The sequence below is a fragment of the Watersipora subatra genome, chromosome 5 (assembly GCF_963576615.1).
Source record: "Watersipora subatra chromosome 5, tzWatSuba1.1, whole genome shotgun sequence".
Classification (NCBI taxonomy): Eukaryota; Metazoa; Bryozoa; class Gymnolaemata; order Cheilostomatida; family Watersiporidae; genus Watersipora; species Watersipora subatra.
Window position 1 is genome coordinate 35,136,477 of NC_088712.1, and position 22,171 is coordinate 35,158,647.

The window sequence follows — 22,171 nt, forward strand, 5'->3', positions numbered from 1 at the left end:
AGTTAAGGCGTGGTCACACGAGCACTGAACCGACGTAGGTTTGGTTCGGAGGCTGGTTTGGTTTGTGGCACTTGTCACACGGCATCCGAAGTCACTTCGCTTCCTAGATACCATACATATAGAAACAGGACACGGTTTCATTAGTAGTTTTTATGTATTTGAGTTAAATATTTCTATTGTACACAAAAAACTTTGAGGAACAATTATAAATTATAATTACACAGCAGATTTATCAGAAGATCGTTCAGCTGCTTAAAATAAATCATTCGATACAAAGATTTCGCCAACCCTTCCCATCAACATAATTTTTTTTTATCAACATTTGAATGTTTTTCTATGCTGAGTACATAACAAACAAAAACAGTCTTTATCATAGTACTGTGGTTTTACATAAATAAATCAGTCAACGATACTTCATCAGGATGAATATGACACATTACTTATATTCTACACGAAAGAAAATCACAACCATTATCTTACATTTATGCAAAACTTAAGTGCAACATCTTACATTTATGCAACACAATCACAAGTCTGGGTGAACCTTGTCGTAAATTGCATCATGTTGTTTAACGAAATAAAAGTATCGTCCCATATCTTTTTAAACTTTGCTCACACGCACGTAAGAAGAAATGTGACGCGTGCTCGCTAGAATTCTAGAATTTTAACAAGCCAATAAGAGCAATGGTTCGGCCACAAAATTTCGAGCAGGACCATGGTTCGTTTCGGCCAGAAATGTCTTCGGCCGAACTTTTAACAGCTGAGAGCGACGTCGTTTTGCGTCATGTAGTTCGGTTCGGTGCTCGTGTGACCACGCCTTTAAGGCTGCCTCAAAGTTGAAAACAAAGGTCATAAGTAGGGGTCAAGCTAAAGTAAGAAGTACGAGTAGTGCCAGGCTTGAAGCAATTGAATCTTTTATGATACAATGTCACGGTTGTCTCCATGGAGAGAAGGGAAACAAGACTATGTTTCCTATCTGAGACATGTCTGAGACCTATCTGAGACATGTCTGAAACCTATCTGAGACATGTCTGAGACTTATCTGAGACATGTTTGAGACCTATCTGAAACATATCTGAGACCTATCTGAGACATGTCTGAGACCTATCTGAGACATGTTTGAGACCTATCTGAGACATGTTTGAGACCTATCTGAGACATGTCTGAGACCTATCTGAGACATGTCTGAGACCTATCTGAGACACGTCTGAGACCTATCGGAGACATGTGCTGTCCATTGCACAATATTGACTATCCAGTAGCATCAGTTGTTGGTAGCTTTGGTTTTGGCTCTCTTTGGCCTTGCCTTTGTTTAGCTTTAGCTCTGTTTATCCTATTGCTAGTCAGCTTTGGCTGTCGTTAGCCTTAGCTCTGTTTAGCCTTAGCACTGGTTAAAGGTTAACTTGCAACAAAATTCACATTACAGTTATTTGGTACCAAAAGGTTCACCCTGTTTTACTCTGCTGTGTTGTAGGTGTAAAATATGTGGAAACGTGATTACAAGCTCTTAAAGGTTGACTTGCAACAAAATTCACATTACAGTTATTTGGTATCAAAAGATTCGCCATGTCTTACTCTGTTGTGTGGTAGGTGCCAAATATGTGGAAATGTGATTAAAAGCTCTTAAAAGCTCAAAAACAAAAAGCCGCCGTAGATTGGAATCTCTTGACTTCGATGACGTATCCGTGGATTTTGGTTATTGTCTTGTCACGTGATGTTCTCACGTGAATTGAAAGGTCAATACAAAGCTCAATATCAAACTTATCGTAGCAATAGTTTATGACGAACACTTCGGGTTTTACCTAAGACCCCGCATCAAATATAGATGCTCGCTACTTTACAGTTTCAGCTTGGCCATTCCATCCGACTATTCAACATACGTGTTACTACATGTCCGAGTTGCGATCATAAAAAATGTCAAATTCTGAAGAGTTAAGACCCTGGCGTTTCGAGCCTGACGCTCTATCTGAAGAAGATCCTCAACAGAATCAAACCTCTCAGCAAGTAAGCACCGCCACTAGCCAGCTCTTATGTGCCAAGCTAGCTAGTAGTAATAGTTTTAGCTTGAGAGTGATAGAACGAATATTATTATTATATACATGTATTATGTATATGATTTTAATGATAATAATTATCGCTTCATATTGCGAAAAAATAATTACAGATTTTTCTCGAATGACAACATTAACAATTTTAATATTTAAATCTAGTGCTGCACTGATATACTGTTGGATAACATCGACCTGATGTATTAGCTACGGTTGCATAGACATATCTGTTCATTTCTTTAGGAGCTAATACCACCGGCTACAGAGTGGTGTGTCTGCAAGCGCTGTCAAGACATGCCATCTCTTCCTGAATGTTTGTGCTGCCATGATGCTGAGTTTGCGCATAGTCTTCATGACCGCGGGGAGCATGAATGCCTGTATATGCATCCTGGTGTGGACGAACTTGTGGCGCGGACGAACTTGTGGCGCCTGCACCCCTTGAGATGGGGTGGAATAATTACCTGCGATATCATAGTGAGTTGGATTTTCATTTCATGCCAATAACACCAAAGCTATGCTAATGTGTCATGCATTATCTACAATTTTTGTGTTACACATTTAATGCATCGGTTGAACGCACATATTCTGAACTCGTGGAACACAAGGAGAATTGCTATATTTGGCTTGTACACTTACTACAGTAGAGAGTGTATTAGTTTTATGATTTTATTATATAAATATCGAGATTATTTTGATGATCAGCAATTATTGTTTTTCAATAATTGTTTTGGTAGATGATCTATTCCCATTTGGAGAGCCATCGCCAAATGCTCGGAAAAGGTTATGCGCATACCGCAATCTTGTGTTTTGGTTTATGCCGCAAATCTTGTTTGCAAGTCTGCAAACTCTTCTTCATCATCCGTTGGTGGAAAAAGAGCCCGAATCTTAGACACCAAGCAGGCAGGTAGAGGCCGTCGCTCACCGCGACGAATTTGCGGCATAAGCCAAAACACAAGCTTGCGGTATGCACACAACCTTTGTAACAACATCCGTTGTAATGGACCTCACTCTCAGGCCGTGGGAAATTAGATTGGACTGGCATCGCTTGAAGCCTTCCAGCTCCATGGCGTTAGAGCTGGTGGTCTCCGTTGACTGCAAAGTAAAAAAGTTATGACCAACAATCACTTTCACAATATTTGAATGAATTATTTAGCTAGATCAGCAACTTCATGTTTATGTATTAATAACTACTAAAAATTTGGGTTTTTGTCAGGCTGTGAAGTAAAAACTGTCAGTTTTACCTTGACAAGATGGCTGCTGACTATTAAACCGCAGCTCTGATCCATCATAGTGTAGGCCCCGTATAGTGCGCAATGCCCCGACTATCACATCTACTGTCACCTGCCAAATCAAGCTCCCAATCGATTGCTGCCATCAATCCCTCGTTATGCAGGGTGTACTGCTCAGCAATACACTGTAAAATATTGTAAAACTTCATTATACAAGATTAATTTGTATCATTATCATTAGTCTAAGAATGTAGAATCCTCTTCCCCCTTTTTGTGTTATATTATGATGAAGAATCAGAATTTCAAATTATAATATATTTCACTCGAAGGATGACATATTTTCATTTCAAGAAAAAAATTGTTTCTAAATGTCGTTATTCAATTAGTGTGCCTAGCTTTTACTCACATTTTCCAAGTTTATGGGTAAATATTAACACTCATACCATGTAAGTATTCTCTTTGTTGGTAGAGGCAAACGCTGTGGCTTGGTATCGCGATGTTCAGGAGCGACAGAAAACGGAGGTTCTGCGTAAGGCATCCGCCAGAAAAGAGTGATGCAGCTGCCAGCAGGGGGTTGATGACGTGAGCTCTGTTCACCCTGGCAGTTGTTTCCCAAGTGTACGATTGGTGACAGGAGGCACATGTAACCTTGAACTCTACCCATCCGCCTTCTCGCACCATCGTGAATGAGCAGGGGAGGGCGCAGGCGTGACAGTGAAATAGTCGCTGGAGTGCTGTCACACTTACAATTATTTTCTCCTCTTTGAAGGAGGATTCGGGTCTGAAATCACAACGCAATAGTTGACTTGCAATAAGATTTGTACAACATCATTTCCTGTTATTATATCATATTTGCTTGATCAGAAAAAGAATAAATATATAGCCATGCAATCATGACACAGATTTTACAAAACCTTATCAGAATCCATGATATTGTAAACGTAAAAATGTGAGTAATAACTCTATGAATATTCTTTATATTTTGTCGTTTGGTTAAGTTCAGCACTATCTTACATGTAATTGGAGAGTGTTTGACGCTGGCCAACATAGCGCTCAAACTCTTCCTAGTCTTCAGTGGTTGGCACAAACTCTTCATCATCTAATACTAATAATAACCATCTAATAATACTAATATGCTATTAACGATAATACCAGAAAATGACAATAACTATTTTATATAACATATCTATAAGTGAGTGGGGTTAAGAAATTTGGCGAAATTAATCGTGAAACTTATAACATTATTATATCAATTATAAATTAATATATTTCGTTTTACAGATAGATATGCAGTATGAATTAGTTTTGTTATTATAATAAGAATAATACACGTAATTCAAAAGATAGAATACTAATAATATCATATTACAATTAAATGACATTAATATTGTAATATTAAATATAGATTAATACAATAGTATTAGGAGAATACTAGAAAATAACCCGAGTTACTACTACTAATACAAATGGTTCATAAAATAAATTACTCACGTGCTTTGGTGGCATGTGGAGTATGCAACCAGGTTAGAAAAAATGTCATCTTTGAAATGGCGAAAACAAAGGTAAGAGTAAGCAGGCGAATAAATAAAGTTTGTCACATCCAGCTTCACCCAGTTGCTCCACGCTCAGTAAAGGTCTGGTCTTTTCTCTGCTCGTGGCTAAGAAAAAAGGTGCTTCTCATCTTGCCAGCTGCACAGACACGACGTGGCGTGTTAGAGATTATGACGAATGGAAATTAACAAGTTTAATTCGAGAAAGCGTATCTGTTATTTGCGATAGATCAAACTTGAAGTGAAACTAACATTATCTGATCATGTGATTTACAATTCCCGCCATATGGCGCGAACAACTTCTACAGCATTTTTCGACCATCATAGCGGACCAAAAGGCTCATCATTTTATCAGAGGATGATATGCAATCGTTCAAGCTAAGTTTAAAAAATTAAACATATTTTTATGCTATGTTTTGAGATATCAGTGCTCAAAGTTGCAGCATTACGGATGCCGATAAAATAGACGCGTAAGAACAATAGACATGGTTTTTATCGCAAGCGTGAAGTATATTTGTGAAAATAGTTCGAGGAATAAGGATGCATAAAAGTGTAAACATAAACCATCTCCCACACATACGTCACATTTTAGCCGTTTTGGAAAAACGAATCCAAATTAGGGTGGTCTTGTGTCGCTGCGATTTTCTGTTCGTTTTTGAGCTTTTAAGAGCTTTTAATCACATTCCCACATATTTGGCACCTGCTACACAACAGAGTAAGACATGGCGAATCTTTTGATACCAAATAACTGTAATGTGAATTTTGTTGCGAGTCAACCTTTGAAGCTCAAAAGCGCCACCACCACGAAACCGCCGTAGATCGGAATCAGTTTATTTCTCTGACGTAGTCAATCCGTTCGGTTATTGTTTTGACATGTGATGTTTTCACGTGAATTGAAGGGCCAATAAAAGGCTCAATATAAAATTTTTGTAGCACTAGTTTATGACAAACACTTCGGGTTCTACCAGAAAGCCCTTACCAAATATAGATGCTCACTAGTTTACAGTTTTGTTTCGGCTTCGTCTAATCGTCTAGTCGTAATCTGATCGTGTGACCCATACTTCCTGCCAAACAGCGCGAATAATTTCTGCAGCATTTTTCGACTATTACAGGTGACCAACAGGCTCATCATGTTTATCAAAGGATGATATGCACTCTTTCGAGCTAAGGTTAAAAAATTAAACGAATTTTTATGGTAGGTTTTAAGAAATCAGTGCTCGAAATGGCAGCATTACAACGATGATGAAATAGACGCGTAACGACAATAGACATGGTTTTATTGGATGCGAGAAGCATATTTGTGAAAATATTTCGATGAAGGATTTTGCATGAAAGTGTAAACAAGCCATCTCATTCAATTATGTCCTACAGTATTTGAGCCATTTTGGAAAGGGATTCTAATCTACGGCAGTTTCCTGATGGCAGCGTGTAACTGTTCGGTTTTGAGCTTTTAAGAGCTTGTAATCACATTTCCACATATTTCACACCTACCACACAGCATAGTAAGACATGGTGAATCTTTGATACCAAATAATTGTAACGCGAATTTTGTTGCAAGTCGACTTAACATTTGTTCTGTATATCCTTGCCTCTGGTTAGCCTTAGCACTTGCTAGCTTGACTCTAATAAATCTTGGTTCAACTTTAGTTCTAGTCAGCCTTGGTTGTAGTTAGCCTTATTTCTAGTGGTACTCTTAGCTCTAGTTAGCCTTAGTTCTAGATAGCCTTAGATCTAATTAGCCTTACTATTAAATAGCCTGAGCTGACTACAAGAGTAATGTGGCTAAATTGGCCGCCAGAGTTGAACAGTTTTCTATTGTTTTATGTGATTATATCATAAAATATACTTTATTGGTCTGGTAGTGGAGAAGGATAGAGATGCTGACTTAGATGACTTGGATGCCTATATGATGTCCATCAAGTCTGGAGGGATGAATGCAACAGGTACACTCATTTCTTATTGCAGTCTAAAACTGTCTAGCTGTCTCAGTACATCATAGGCATGCTATAGTTTTAGATATAGAGTCAAACTCGTATAGCACGCTCTCGGATAGCTCGAACACATGGTTAACTCGAATGGATTTGTTCGGTCCGTTCCCACGCAATGATAAATTGCTTCAGATAACTCGACCTCAACTTCATTAACCCGAACAGTTTTGTGCCCAATGGCTACCGAGACGTTTGTTATTGCTTTAGAATATCACTTTATTCCAAGCCATAAAGATAAACAACAAGTTTTATTACTTCTTGTGCGTTCTTAAAGCACATAAATTACATAATTTTTTTATTATATATTTCAATCTATCAGAGTCTTGGCTTTCGAATGAGCCTATATTCAATACACAAAGAATAATAGAACTGAAAAACGGGGTGTCAAAAGTATGTCCTGCAAAAAAATACTTGGTTCAGGTACTCAAAATGTGGCATCATAATTCTCATTTAGCCTTAGGTCGTCGATCCTTTTTGCTGCCATTGAGGCTGCATTTTTCTGTGACAATCGGTGCTGTTAAACCCGGAGAGTGCAAATAATAAACTAAGATTCTAGATAATCAACAATGCCCGCGATCGTGCTAACGCCCGACCAATACAAACACAGATTCTGGGTTAATTAATTATGCTTCAATGAATGTACTGTCGTTGATAAAGGTAATGAAATCACATCGATTAAATTATCACCTGCGGTTGCGTGGCCCTATGCTTGAAATTAATTACTCTCAGTCGTCACCCTCAACATCGCACTAAAAATAAAGAGCTAGTGCATAATATCATCGGGAAAATATAGTATGGTTCTTGGAGTCTGAGGTACTTATCATAGAAATAATATGTACATGGAGAACTAATGACACTGATTCCTTAGTCATCTTCATTCGTTCTCTGGAGTTGTCCTACCTTCGCCTGCCACTAGCGTCATTATCGTCATTTTCGTAGTTGATAAATAAGCGGTAAGAGCACGCAACAACGAATATGAAAATTGTGACGTCACAATTTTCGAGACTATGCCAGTAAACCTTTTCGCGGTAGAGCTCTGGGGAAATCCTATAAACACCAACCAATGTCTGTCTCACCATGGCAAACAATAGGCCATTCGAAAGCCAAGACTCTGATGTATTGAAATATACAATAAAAAAATTATGTAATTTATGTGCTTTAAAGGTTTTTATTTTCGCTAACGACTTTTGTAAAGGTTTATAAAAAATAAAATTTTACCAAACATCCGCTTTGCGATGGCCTTTCGAAAGCAAGGAAAAGTGAGGTAACCTTCGGATAAACTTGAAGTAAAATCGGCAAAATTGATCTTGGTTAAAACGCTCTGGAGAAAAAGATGTTTTCTATCTTAGTGTTACAACCGCGATTAAGCTTTGTCATTTCTAATCTGAAAAGTCCTGGCAGTCACATCACACAAAACAACAAACAAATTTCAAGTGATAAAAAAATATCTATACTTTTCAATAAAAGTTTTTAAAACTTCACATGAGAGACCCTTTAACTTGCAACAAGCAATCTATGCTTTTGATTTATATATAGTTTGTATATGTACATGTATCTACTGATAAATACATGCACTTGTGACAGTGCTCTGATAACTCGAAAACACGCACTTGGTCCCGTGAAGTTTGAGTTATCCAAGTTTCACTGCATATGATTGCTAGTGAAGCCATAGTTTTTTGAGGTAGACAATAGCCAGCTGTCTCTACCAGAAATGAGTCATTGCTGAAAGAACTCACAAGCAGAAGTCATAATCAATGGTTCTAGCGTAATTCTATCTCTCCTCATCTCTCATTCTATAATTCCTGCCTGCAACTGTCTGATATTCACCGACACACAATTTGCATACCATCGTTAATCGAGTGTGGCATTATTATGTTATTCTACCTATTCCATTGTGTTTATCTATTAAAAACTATTTATATTGCAATGGCTGCTGGTAACGCATATGATGTAGGCATCTATTACTAGGTGTTATGATTGGTCTCCCTGCTACTAGCTACTCCTTCATCTGACTCTAGGGTTCTTCCATGGCTATTCCAATGTCCTCTCCCTGGTGTGTATGGCCTGTTGGGTAGATTAGGATATCAGATCATGCATCTGCACTGTTAGGAATATCTTTCATATTCTCATTTAGTATTCTCATTGATATGCGTCTAGTTTTGATTTGGTAGTTGAATATTTAATAGAAAAGACAAAATTAAAGAGACGGATGATAGAATTGAAGACTGACACATTACGGCTGGAGAAACTGATACGCATCGCTAAACCTAACAGCTTACCAGAAGTGAGAAACAAATTGACAAGTAGCAAAACAAATGCTGTTGATAGGTGAGCGATATGAACAGGTCTGTCTGTCTGTCTGTATTACTATCTTGTAGACCATCGGGAAAAAATGGTAGGTTTTGGCCAGCCAAAGCCCTGATTTTTTTGCTATTGATAATATCAAGGAAATGACATTCATAGTGTGGAACAGAATTACACAATTTATCAGTGAGTTTTTACAATGACTCAGCATGTTTGATAATGCCATTTCATCGAGGTTGTCCGAAACATTAGGTTCAATTTTGGGCACTCAGTTGAGCTAGTTAATAGCATCTGTAGAGAAAATCAAAGATATGTCAAAAATACTCTCTTCTGCATTTTGAACCAATTTGATCAGCTGCAAGCTCAACCAATGAAAGGAATATTAAAACTTGCTGAAAAAAGGCCAGTCTGTTGCTATGAATGCAATGTCATACTTAGAGCTATCCAAATGTATCCGTTACCCTGTGCTTCCATCTTCTTTAATGCATTTTGGAATTCATGTTTTATGTTTTGGTTTTATGTTAAAACTAGGTTGTTTGCATGCTTTCGTCATAAAAGTGAAAGAACATTGTTTTTAATAAGGAGTAATTCCTGCAAGGTTTGATTTGTGATTTAAAGAGATAATCAGCTCAACGTCAACACTTATTCGAGTCTCTCATTGATGTTCTCTGTTACATTCATCAGGTCCTCTGAACAAAAGGAACTTGAAGGGAAGGAACCAATTACATCAAAAGAGGCCAGTGCACGCTTAGCACAAGTCTCAAGTCCCAACTCTCAAATAGAGCTGACGCACGCTGACGAGTTAAACATGACTCCTAAGTTAGACACCAGTGTTGTTGTGGCACCTGAGGCAGCTAAGGACAATTCTATACCCAATACAGACTCACCTAGCATCTGTAAGATGGACATAAGCGCATCAGATCGGACTGAAGCTAGCATGAGCTTAAAATCTCAAGCTGAACTTGAAAAGTGCCTCCATGTTTCAAAGTCTGATTCTAATGACGCGGATACACCACCGACTCAAAAGACACAACATGCACCTGTTTCTGAGAGTCGATCATCTACTAAACCATCGCGAAAGGTACATGTTAAGAAGAGTCAAGCGAGTGTTAAAAAGGCTCGTGAGGCACCTGCTGGTGGTGGTCTAGCAGGAATGGTTAGCGATTTGAAGTCCAAAGCGGAGGAGGAGGAATATGCAAATGATCCTGATCATATAACATGGATGCCTCCAAAGGGTAAGCTAAGGCAGTGAGATAGTGGCCTATCAAGTTGATTGGGTGATCACTCGAGTGATCAACCAATCATAAATTGTGTCGGGTTAGTGTATGCACATTTGGAGGAACTATATCGAGAATTCAGTAGTATTTCTGCTGTCTGTTTGTTAGTTTGATAGCCTTGCTTTCCTGTCTGTCTACCATCACCAATGTGGGGCAGGTCACTAATAAAATATTTCCTCATGACAAAACATTCCAATGGGCTGATGGCCTCATTGTGCTGGGTTGGAAATGCGAGTCTTTCCTTTTGTTGTTGTAGGCCAATCTGGTGATGGTAGGACGAATCTCAATGACAAATATGGTTACTGACATGACAGGAAGTGCTCAATTATTCCTTAAATTGTACATTGATTCTTTTTATGTAAATATATGTTTATATATTTTACTATATGATATTTCGCATTCATTTATTTTTTGCCTACCTGATCTATTCTAGCTAGACGAAGTTTTGAGAAGACTCAAATGCCTGCTCACGTTTAAAAGTCTGAAAGAGTGTCTAGCAGGATTGGTTAAGCAAGAAGCCTACTTAGTTTTAGCTTTTGTCTGTCACAGTTCACAATGATGTATCTAACTATTGACTTAGAAAAATATTAAGCTGAAAAGCAATTTAGTTGGAATTGTCAGTAAGCCTGGTGTAGCCTCAGGATTTATTTATTGTCAGCCTGCAAGTGGGTTTTAAGAGTTCTCCGAAACCGGACAGATTGTTAAAACCAAATATTCTTGTAAGACGAGTGGAAGTGACAGAGCCAATGTGTATGAAGATTATTGCGAACAGCCAAAAAATGTGGAAATGCGTATTACCTCGACTAACAGACACAATAACAAAGTGAGATCATGTATTATGCAGTAGTACCACAATCTTGCCATATTATTCGCTTTTCACAACATTATTTTCTTTGGCTGTGTTTGTATCCTTCATTCTAAAATGTTTCTCTGCCAAAACATTGTTTTTGTTTGCTGAAAGTTGTTCTATGTATAGGTCATTGTTAACGTGTTTTAGAGTATTTTGCCAAATTGTCAGCGTTTGTAGTATATTACCCTTGCTACGAGCTTGCTAGACATTCGCGGGCGACCGAGTGTTTGCGGGCACGCGTCGCGCTATTTTCTACAAGAGACCATAACTCTGATCGGATTGACAACATTTTCCGCGGTGCGAGATACACGTAATTTATTGCGAAGCGCTAAAACACGCCAACGAATCATAAATTGCTGTAAAGTTAGTGCGGTACTCGCATGGCTCGCCTTGACAACACGTAAATGCTCACAGAGGATAGTCGTTTATTGCCGTGAAGAATTATTCTTTGCTTGAAATATAATGACTACATTGAACGTTCCTACGATTAGTAGGAAAAAGCCTGGTCTTCTAAATCTCCAGTAAGTTACTTTTTCATATATACACCATTAATAGCGAAAAGGAAAATATTGTTATTAAATAGATGTTTTGTGTAATATTTATCCTCTTACGAACTAATGTATCCATACATTACAATATGTCTACAAAAACAGTTGTTATAATACTCTGAGACTTTTCAATTTAGGCAAAAAAAAAATTTTTATTGGTTGCAAAAGCAGTTTGAGCTCAGATTTTTATTCTGATAGGCTTTCGTATACAGTCATGAGTAGTTTTAAGCGTCAGAGATTCAACTGTTGACTGACGTTGAATTGCGGCATACATATATCTTTCGCTAACGTTTTCATGATCGCAATAGCTGGTGCTTTAGAAGTTCCGCAAATATACCTACCTATATAAGCTTGTCATAATAATATCACAAACAGATAAGCAAAGGATGTCTCAGAGCTGTGAATTTGTATCAATCTGTATTATTGCCAACTTCTTATATGTGTTGCAATTTGATAGTTTCAGCTGTTTACAGTGATGGTCGTGGTAGGTCTTAAATATGTGCAATACATATGATTTTGCTTCCAATAAAATATAATTTGTATATTTGCACAAATTTTACAGAGTAGCCATGTAAAATTTGCTTTTGATTTAAATTTATCAATTACCTCACTCAAATTTAATAGATATGCAGCTTAATCAATTGATTCAACAAACTTTAGTCATTTTTGTATCCCATTTTATTTTGCTTTAGCGTGTGAATACAAACCAAGGTAAGAAAGTCTCCTAGCTGCCACATTTCATTACTACGCAAAATGCAAAGCTTGCACTTTTTCAGTTTAAATTTATATTTACTCTAGTAACAATTCATTTCGAGTTTTTGGTGAAGCTGAGCAGAGCCGGGCAGCCTACAGAAGGCCACATGATGTCCCTGACCACACTATAGACACATATGACAGAACGCTAAAGCTACCTTCCTGGCAGTACAATTCTCACTATGAACCTGAGCGTAATGTCAGAGACAGGCAAGTCAGGGTTCTCTCTTGCTATTGAAATGGTCATTTTGCATCAATTTGCATGTGCAGTGACATTATGGCAAAATACAGTCTCTAATCAATTAATTTTCTTGCATATTATGGGAAGGTTTAGTAAATGTTGAACTTGATTCCAACTTTGCAAAAAACAACAAAACATAATTCATTTATGAACTGTTTATAATTTAGCTTATCTATTTATATATATTTCTCAAAGTATGTCTGTTGTCTGCCTCGGGGACGTTGGGAGGCACAGCTAGTACAATAATAAAAACACTCTAGAGGCTTCCGTGTCATTTGGCAGTCACAAAAAACTTTTGCTATCAATGAGGGAAAGTTTGCTTGCGATCAATTTTTGTCTACTTAAATACACAGACAGAAAAATAAACCGTTGCGATGTAGTCACAGAAATTAATCTCGACAACGAAAGTAATAATTGTAATCTTTGATTAGTCAAGTCGATTTTCTTGTTACTGGATCTTGCTATTGCAGTGCTGTTATGTTAGAATATGTCAACTTTTGACAAATTTCCAAAAGTTTAACAAAAATATTTTTGATATTGTATGCGTTTTGTTGCGAAAAAATTGTATTGTTTAAATTTACTACATGGTAAAGTGTTGACTTCACCGTCATATTTTTAAGATTTAAACATATAGATCTACGAGAAAACTATTTTTAGTGTTTTCTTCTAGAACTGACAAAGTTCATGCCAACTTTTTAACAATCCTCTCCAAAAACCTGCACATATAAAGTTGGCTATTTTACCAGTCCACCATTTGGTAGTAGCTGACATTTGGCAGTACCAGAATGGTGCCTTTAAAATGTATTGTTAAATTTTACCAGGTGCTCAAGCTGACGTAAACAAGAGAATTAACTTAACCAATCAAAGGTTATAATTACAGTATGCTTTTAAAGTATATTTTATAATTGTAATATGTAAGAAACAAATAGCTTTCAAGTTAATCTTCCGTCATTAATAGCCAAAGTTTTTTAACTGTATGAGGCTGCAAAATGACACAGGAGCTTCTAGAATATTTTTATTATTTTATTACCTAAATTATAGAAATTTCATCACTAAATTGTACAATGCATCATTTTGTAAAGTTGGAATGATTTTCAATATGGAAAGAACTAGACTGCTTTCATCATGAATTTGTTAAGCCAAACTTTACCAAAATAAAAAATAGGAATTATAATTGACAAGCCGGTCAAATATTTAAATCGTTTTTAGCTGCAAAATGGTCGCTCACACAGCTTAGCCAATCTGTTAGGTTAATAGGTTGCCAATCCAATAGGTTAATCTGTATAGAATTTAAATCATTAGTTAATTTGCACCAGCTATACAAGACGCTAGTCAGATTTCTCTCCTATAAATAGATTCCACGAAAAAGGTTCTGAAAGTATTCTTCCACTGGTCTGTTTTCGGGTGATTAGCTGCAGCAACACACTTTTTGCGGAAAGGAAACAAATTAATATTTGAGGGACTTGCCATCCTCATTTGAGGAGAGTTGTGCATATGGGCTATCTGCTACCTCTAGGCAATACATTCATGATTTGATAACTACGGTCTAAGCTACTTTCTGATTGTAGAAATCACTGCGAGGTCACGTACCTCAGACGGAATGTAAGAACACTTAATGATCCAGTCTGCTATGTACCGTCAGCTCAAGAGGAGGAACACTGGTGGCCGGGGCGGGTGCCCCCGTTAACTAAACCGTCTCCTCCTAAGACGAAGGATAGCACAATGAGGTCAGACTATGATTGGACCAATGAACACCAGACTTACGGCAGCAACAGACACAAACATCACATATCCAAGCCAGCGTTAGGCGCAGGTAAGTCAACATCTACATTTTCAGTAGCGTTATGGTGTTTTTAAAAATTTAATTAAATGTATTCATTTTAATTGTAGTCATTTTGCTTCTCTACCTCTCTAACTATAAATCGTTTGTAACCTTTGTTCTATGGTGCTTTTATGTAAAATCCTATAAAAAGCTCCTAAATGGAATGCTACATCTGTTAGGGATTTACTCAGAGCTTCGTCCAGGAAAGTCAAAGTTTTGGAAATATATTGAGGTGAAGATGTGTCTGTATATTTTAGTTCCTGTCAACTATCTTCCTGAGAAGGACGGCCACCAGAGGTTCTTCAAGGAGCGCATATCTTATGAACATCAATATGACTCTCGGTTTGACAAAAATTATCCAATCAGAAGTGCAGTAAGTGCTGATATTTCATAAACTTTTTTTTTCAATATGAAAAACTAAATTACGAGTTTATATCGAAGCAGGTCGTTAGAAACCAAACTCCTAATTCATCCTCTACCCTACATTAATAATACAGTTACTACATTATCTTGTGTTGATCTTGCTGCCTATTTCTGAGTTTCACAACCACTTGTTAATGATTAACAGCCAAATAATATTCCAGTTTATAAAATCATTAACAACGGATTAATATTAAAATTGCAAAGTTCTGTTTCATCAAGCTTCATGAGCGCAAAACTCTCCCAAACTACATGATTCAAGGTTGACATGCAAGAGGAAACTCTTTAGAATTAAAATGGATCAGCTAAATATTAAATATTAGATTAATTATTTAAGCTCATGTGTAACTTCCTTCCTAACAGAGGCATGGAGCGTATGTAAGCCAGCCTATAACAGCAGAGATGGCTGATAAGTTGCTGAAGAACCCAGCTAAATGGAGAGTAGATACACAAATAAAAGATCCTCAGCCGATTGACCAGTCTGCAATTACCACAACTACTGGTGTCCTCGCTGGTCTCCCGCAGACAACTCACAGGAACACAACATTTCCTAACAGGAAACACAGGTCAGTCATTGCTTGTATAAGTTGAAAGGCTTAGAAATAAAAAATTGTTAGAAACTTAAACATTCATATAGAGGTTAGGAAAGAATATTGCTTTCAGCAACATTTGAACTCACAACTTTAGGTTTAGTAGACAGTACTCTTCCATTTATGCCTATCATACGATTGCTGAATAATAATGCAGTTACAGGTACTTGTCACGCCTAATCATCTCTCATGGCACACTGGACTGCAGGGGTACTAGCAATTAATCAGTTAACTTTCAACTGTTGTTTGACAAGCATAAGTTCGTGCCTTTGGAAAATCATGAATGAAAAGCTAAACTGTGAGTGGGATCATAGAAGGCTATAGTGATCAGTTTAAGACTCAGTTCTATTAACTACCTAGTCTAGTGAACAACAAACACTCAGAAGAAAAAAAGGTTGAACAGTTCTGTTTAGATCCGCCATTATACCTTGCCAACTTGTCATATGCTAATCAAACTCAATGGTTATTTGTACCTGTGTATCTAAAACTCGACATCGGAAATGTATGCACACATTATGCATTTGCTCTGAGCCCTAATATTAATTTACATATTCTAGAGTTATTTTCTCTGTTTAATCAAATTACAAAATGAAATATCACTTTTCACTTCAAAATGCGTGCTTCTTAAACACCTGCCGTTTGATAATATATTTTATGAGCCTGTGATGCTCTCCTGTTTGTCTCAAGTGTTATTTATAAAAGCCACGAAGAATAGCAGCAATCTCGGCTCGCATTTGAATATTATTAACAAGCTAGATTTACTTATCAGCCTTCTTCAGTGACCTATGGCTATAAAATTAGGCTGTCTACAACTCTTGAAGTATCTGTCACTGGAAACTAATCTTTAGATATCCGGTGAACGCCTATCATACATTTTGGTACATATTTGTGCTTATTTGATTATTAACTATCCAGTAGTTTTGTTTATCTTATTTTCACAGCCGTCAATACAATTAGTACCTCTGCTGTAGAGAGCACTTTGATATTGCTCCTCGATCTAATCTCAATGTCTGTGTACCTCTTTTGCTGTAGAGAGCACTTTAATATTGCTCCTCGATCTAATCTCAATGTCTGTGTACCTCTGCTGTAGAGAGCACTTTAATATTGCTCCTCGATCTAATCTCAATGTCTGTGTACCTCTGCTGTAGAGAGCACTTTAATATTGCTCCTCGATCTAATCTCAATGTCTGTGTACCTCTGCTGTAGAGAGCACTTTAATATTGCTCCTCGATCTAGTCTCAATGTCTGTGTACCTCTGCTGTAGAGAGCACTTTGATATTGCTCCTCGATCTAGTCTCAATGTCTGTGTACCTCTGCTGTAGAGAGCACTTTAATATTGCTCCTCGATCTAATCTTAATGTCTGTGTACCTCTTTTGCTGTAGAGAGCACTTTGATATTGCTCCTCGATCTAATCTCAATGTCCGTGTCAAAGAATATGTTCCAAGCATCACCTCTATCATGTCCTATCAAACTCAAGAGCCGAAAGAACCATCAGCCAATGGGATGGCTTCACCTTGTAAATTTAACCAATCAGCTGTTGAGCCTACAACAGCGGTTCCTGAGGCTACCAGATCCACGAAAGAAGAGTGAACTAGCTATTAACAGGTAGTAGTTACTAGGTACTAGTAGTCTAATACTGATAAATGTGCTGTCTTAGCACCAAACTCCTGACTTCCAGATGTTGCTCAATGTTGCATATCTGTGTTTAATGGTAGCCAATGCTCAATATAGATTTTTATGTGTATTTTTGCAAAGAACTCTATAATTTATATAATTGTAACAATGGAAATAAAATGTATTTCCAAAACATTTCTGAAGAGTTGTCTTCTCAATGTATAGAAAGCTAACTCCACAAGTCATATGACCAATCTATTTACAGTGTGTAGAGTTACACTGGAAAATTTATGTATTGCCCTAGTAGCGCAGTCAAGATAATGTTTCTAGGAGATAATGGCGATGGTACGGTACTCGGTTGAAAGTTTCTAGGAGATAATGGCGATGGTACGGTTTCTAGCAGATAATGGTGATGGTACGGTAGTCTGTTGAGAGTTAAAGCATGAAACAAATAGACATTTAATTTAAGGAATGACTGAACATGACTGAACATGATAGATTGTTATTATGTCTATGAATGTAATACTTCAGATCCCGATCCCGATCTACAAACAACGAATACATTACTTGAAACAACGAATGATTCACAAATATCTCCAGCAGTATGACTAATAACAAAACTTGTTGAAAGCATAGCTTGTGGTCCTTGAGTTGAAGGAAAAATGACTATGTGGTCTCTGGCAAAAGCAGCGTAGTCGATCCAGCTTAGTAAAATTTCTTAGCCGACGCTTCTTTCCTTGAAGTATAGACATTGTAGAGGAGAAATACGACTATTTGCATCACAATGAAAGCTCCGAAATATACGGTTGACACACAGTTTGTTTCAGGGCAGCCATCGCCTGCTACTGCTTTCACCTACAAAAAATAAATAACACATTTTACAATATACTGTATCTAACTATTCTATGAATGAAGTAAAACACAAACACAAAGGTCACAGTTACCAAATGAAAACTTTGATACGCGGTTCATCTTTTTGTGTTTCATGGTATTTAGATGACAGAAAATTTAACTCGTTCAACAAAAATAGTTAAGAAACATCAAAGATTTCTTAAAGCCATGTTAAACCATTTCGCATCCAAAATAGATATCAGGCCGCATACAATGGAAGCCTTATACAACACAGAAGGTAACTAAACTTATTCTCGCACTAGCGCAGTATGCTTCACCATATTCCTTTGAAACCAAAGGATAAAAGATTGCTGATGTTTTATCTCTGAATGCCCTATCGACCGACTTGTGATCAGCACGGACTAAGTCTGCAAACCTAATTATGAAGTCTTATTGGAAATGTTATAAAAAAAAAGCAGAAAGCAAGAGAATCTCTACAGTTGTGGCCCGTGAGGACTAAGGAATGAAAACATTGAGCGGAATATGATGCAGAATGCTAGCGAGATCAATAGTAGCTCTTACAGTTGTACAATGCTTGTTTATCGATAGGACGGCCTGTACATCCGTAATCCAATCAGTACATCGCTTACATTACGTAGCAAAATAATAATATAAAATAATAATACCCATTCAGTTTCCATCAACTGCATGTTTTTTTGATAGCTTCAAATCTTTCACTACCGCATCTTTCACTACCACTACTCGGGTTACCTTCTCTCAGTGGCCTGGAAGCCGATACATCGGCTTTTAGACAGTGGGTTAGTTTATCTATGATTACTTAGCTTTCGCTTCAGACAGACCAATAAGATCTGGTCTCCATGAAAACAGGCTTGTTGCTAACAATATAGACTAATTAGCAGGCCTCTCACTAGCAGCTCACTGAATATCAAACAGAAAGTTCACAGTGGAAAAATCACGGACAAAAAAGAATACCGTAATCGTTTAAGCTGTAAAAGCTTCCAACATTCTTAGCCTGCAGGATTCCAGTAACTATATACCGAGTGATTCTGACTCTTCTAGTACATGTAATTCATATGAAAAATTGTAATAGTAACCAAATATTATGGCGACAATCAATATACAACTATTGAAATTGCTGTCAAAATATTGTTGGTAAAATTTGTAAATTTATTTACCCTTTTTAAATTAAGTTAATTTAAGATTTTTTAAAATTTCCTTATAAAGTATCTTCTTTTTAACAACCTGCTCTTTAAATTAAGTAAACACCTTCATTCTTTCTCAAGTTATCACAAAATTGGTGACGTTATGTCAAAATTTGTGTAAATAAAAAAATAAATTCGGGCAGAGCTAGAAATTCGGTGGCGAAAGAGTTAAAAATACCATCTAGGGCAGAGTTAAAGCAGGAGTTAGCTAGTCAACAGTGTTACTGTTTGAGGCCAGCACCCAACAATCAGCATCTCAATCTTTACTACAACTAACTGAAATGAAATTCCACGTGTTTTGCTTTTCAACATTATTCATCAATCAAATCATAAATGTTTTTTTATGTGACATTTTATACGCCTGTTTCAACATCACTACCACACCCGATGAATATAAATCACTGGATCTACATCCAAACAACGTTGTCCTGTTCAATGATGAACTGTAGGTAAAACTGACAATGCAAAACCTTTCCCTTGTACCCTTCTAGAAACTTCTAGAAATACCTTGTACCCTTCTAGAAACTTCTAGAAATACCTTGTACCCTTCTAGAAACTTCTAGAAATATCTTGAATAATCTGAAATAGGTAATTGACCCAAGGGAGATGGCACAATAGATAAAGGATTAGCTCAGTCAGAGTATCAGTCTAATAAACTGACTAAAGGATTAGCTCAGTCAGAGTGTCAGTCTAATAAACTGACTAAAGGATTAGCCCAGTTAGAGTATCAGTCTAATAAACTGACTAAAGGATTAGTTCAGCCAGAGTATCAGTCTAATAAACTGACTAAAGGATTGATTAGCTCAGTCAGAGTGTCAGTCTAATAAACTGACTAAAGGATTAGCTCAGTCAGAGTATCAGTCTAATAAACTGACTAAAGGATTAGCTCAGTCAGAGTATCAGTCTAATAAACTGACTAAAGGATTAGCTCAGTTAGAGTATCAGTCTAATAAACTGACTAAAGGATTAGCTCAGTCAGAGTATCAGTCTAATAAACTGACTAAAGGATTAGCTCAGTTAGAGTATCAGTCTAATAAACTGACTAAAGGATTAGCTCAGTCAGAGTATCAGTCTAATAAACTGACTGTCATGTTGACCATATTGGCCAACATTTTTGAAGACTGCGTTACGAAATCGAAGTTAACATCACTCTCATTAAAAAGTCTTGGCCTTGACACCCCTTCGGGGAGTTGACCCCGACATCTTGTTGTGCCTAAAACCTGGAGGATCAAAGAAAACTACATGCAAATATTTAGAGAGATTGTTTAATTAGAAGTTAGTTTCTATGGACAAACAGACAAATGAAGACAAACTATATATAGATAAAAGCTGTGTGTCTGTCTGTTCATTCGAAGCCAGAAGTTGGGGTAAAATGTTGCTTCACATAAGATTTGAGCTAATAACATTCAGCCTGTTACACCGACACTAACGACTGCACCAATCGACCGCCCCCTGGCATTGCAGAATAACTGTTTGTATAGCTATTACACCTGATGATCTCTCTTGGCACACTAAATTGTCAAGAGACAAGTACCAATAATTTGTACGACAGTAATCATACCAAATCTGATCGAAGTACTTGCGCATCAACATTTTAACTGTTGTACCTTTAAAATTGTATAACAGAATACTAACCATAATATGACAGCTTCAATTATCTTCATCTGTCTACTTAGTGTTACATATTCATTTTTATTACAGACTATAAAGATAAGAGCTAACGCAAATCTAAAGCAGGAGTTATCCGCCCAAGAATGACCGACCTGCTTTTGGGCGTAGGCATCAGCTTGCATCTGTTTTACTATTAATTTCACCTCATTAATTGTGTCAACTGTCTGGTGGATATTCGTATCGGCGAACTGTGGCACTTTCCCAGGCTGGTTTGGCTTGTCTCGTGCCAGCCCTTCCACAGCAACTCTGTTAGTAATCAAACGCTATAGACAAACTTTAAAGCATAGGTTCCATTCAATCAATAGAATTCTTGTACACATGAAGCAGAGACAAGCCGCGAGTGACAATCTGAGCTAAGGTTATAAAGGTAGGCTGCCACGATCGCTTGAAAGCTCCCTGAGCTATTCAGTATGCAGGGTATGGCAGAAACTGTTCGTGGACATCAAAACAGAAAAATAAAATGGAGTTGGGTAAAATCTATCCTTAAATGAACCTCTCCAACAAGGTTCCACTTCAATGCATTGAGAAATCAATAATATTTGTAAACAACTCTTTTTGAGGGAAGGGATACAGAAATAGCTGCATTGCAGAATATCAGAACCAAAAAATTAATACAAACTCCTCAAACTAATACCACCTCTGTTAAAATTAAGCAAGCTTATAGCCAGTTTTTATTAAGAGTTATCTGCATTTTGTGTAAACTAAAATAACCAGCAGGGGAACTCGGAGTAGACCCAACATCCCCTGGCTGCGCTGCTCACGCAAACTTGGCTCAGTAATATTCATTCTTTACTCTAGTAAGAGCCTTTTTCATCTATTCGAAGACACAGTTGGATGTTGGGAAAAATATTGCTTTGTACGGGATTCGAACCGCAACATTCGGCATAGCCAGCCAATACCTGCACCAGTCATTACTTCCCGGCATTGTTGAATATTGTACAAATTCTCGGTGCTTTTTTGGTCCACCTAAAGATCCCTCGCACACTGGACTGCCAGGGTACTAGTGTATGATAATACATCGACAATAAAACATTGACTTACTTTAAGTTGCCGATGTGCAGCATTAAATCATTGCCAGTCCTGATCAGCTGGTCTACTTCATGCCTCTGTATAGTTTGGCCTGCCGCTGGCGGGGCAGCTGGTGTTCCTCCCTACACATAATATATACGCTTAGGCTATTGATTCTATTAGTTTAATCGATGAACTGATGT

At 37.3% G+C, this 22,171-nt stretch overlaps 3 protein-coding genes across 6 annotated transcripts in view; 2 read left to right on the top strand and 1 right to left on the bottom strand.

Moving 5' to 3' along the window:
• The window catches only part of LOC137397641 (kanadaptin-like), a 38,787-nt gene extending 28,009 nt beyond the window's left edge, over positions 1 to 10,778 (top strand). For both annotated transcript variants that reach the window (XM_068083938.1, XM_068083939.1), the window contains 4 exons: positions 6,690 to 6,770; positions 9,002 to 9,143; positions 9,804 to 10,354; positions 10,653 to 10,778. In XM_068083938.1, the coding sequence (XP_067940039.1) occupies positions 6,690 to 6,770; positions 9,002 to 9,143; positions 9,804 to 10,354; positions 10,653 to 10,702 (824 nt within the window). In that variant the 3' untranslated portion in view covers positions 10,703 to 10,778. The remainder of the gene's footprint in view (positions 1 to 6,689; positions 6,771 to 9,001; positions 9,144 to 9,803; positions 10,355 to 10,652) is intronic.
• A 112-nt stretch (positions 10,779 to 10,890) lies between these two features.
• Positions 10,891 to 21,027, top strand: LOC137397643 (uncharacterized). Of its 3 annotated transcripts, XM_068083941.1 has the most exons (7): positions 10,891 to 11,219; positions 12,593 to 12,757; positions 14,357 to 14,601; positions 14,868 to 14,983; positions 15,394 to 15,596; positions 17,004 to 17,226; positions 20,991 to 21,027. In XM_068083941.1, exons 1-6 carry the CDS (start codon positions 11,143 to 11,145, stop codon positions 17,209 to 17,211), a joined length of 1,014 nt encoding a protein of 337 aa, XP_067940042.1. In that variant the 5' UTR covers positions 10,891 to 11,142; the 3' UTR covers positions 17,212 to 17,226; positions 20,991 to 21,027. The 3 variants fall into 3 exon arrangements, with proteins under 3 accessions (XP_067940042.1, XP_067940044.1, XP_067940043.1); XM_068083943.1 differs by lacking the exon at positions 20,991 to 21,027 and having other exon boundaries at positions 16,592 to 17,142; XM_068083942.1 differs by lacking the exons at positions 10,891 to 11,219; positions 20,991 to 21,027 and adding an exon at positions 11,400 to 11,767 and having other exon boundaries at positions 17,004 to 17,221.
• Positions 17,360 to 22,171, bottom strand: part of LOC137397642 (protein ERGIC-53-like) — a 28,278-nt gene continuing 23,466 nt past the window's right edge. Inside the window, exons 10-12 of the mRNA XM_068083940.1 lie at positions 22,002 to 22,111; positions 21,053 to 21,206; positions 17,360 to 18,090 (exon numbers count right to left, since the gene is read on the bottom strand). Coding sequence (XP_067940041.1) covers positions 17,941 to 18,090; positions 21,053 to 21,206; positions 22,002 to 22,111 — 414 coding nt within the window. The 3' untranslated portion in view covers positions 17,360 to 17,940. The remainder of the gene's footprint in view (positions 18,091 to 21,052; positions 21,207 to 22,001; positions 22,112 to 22,171) is intronic.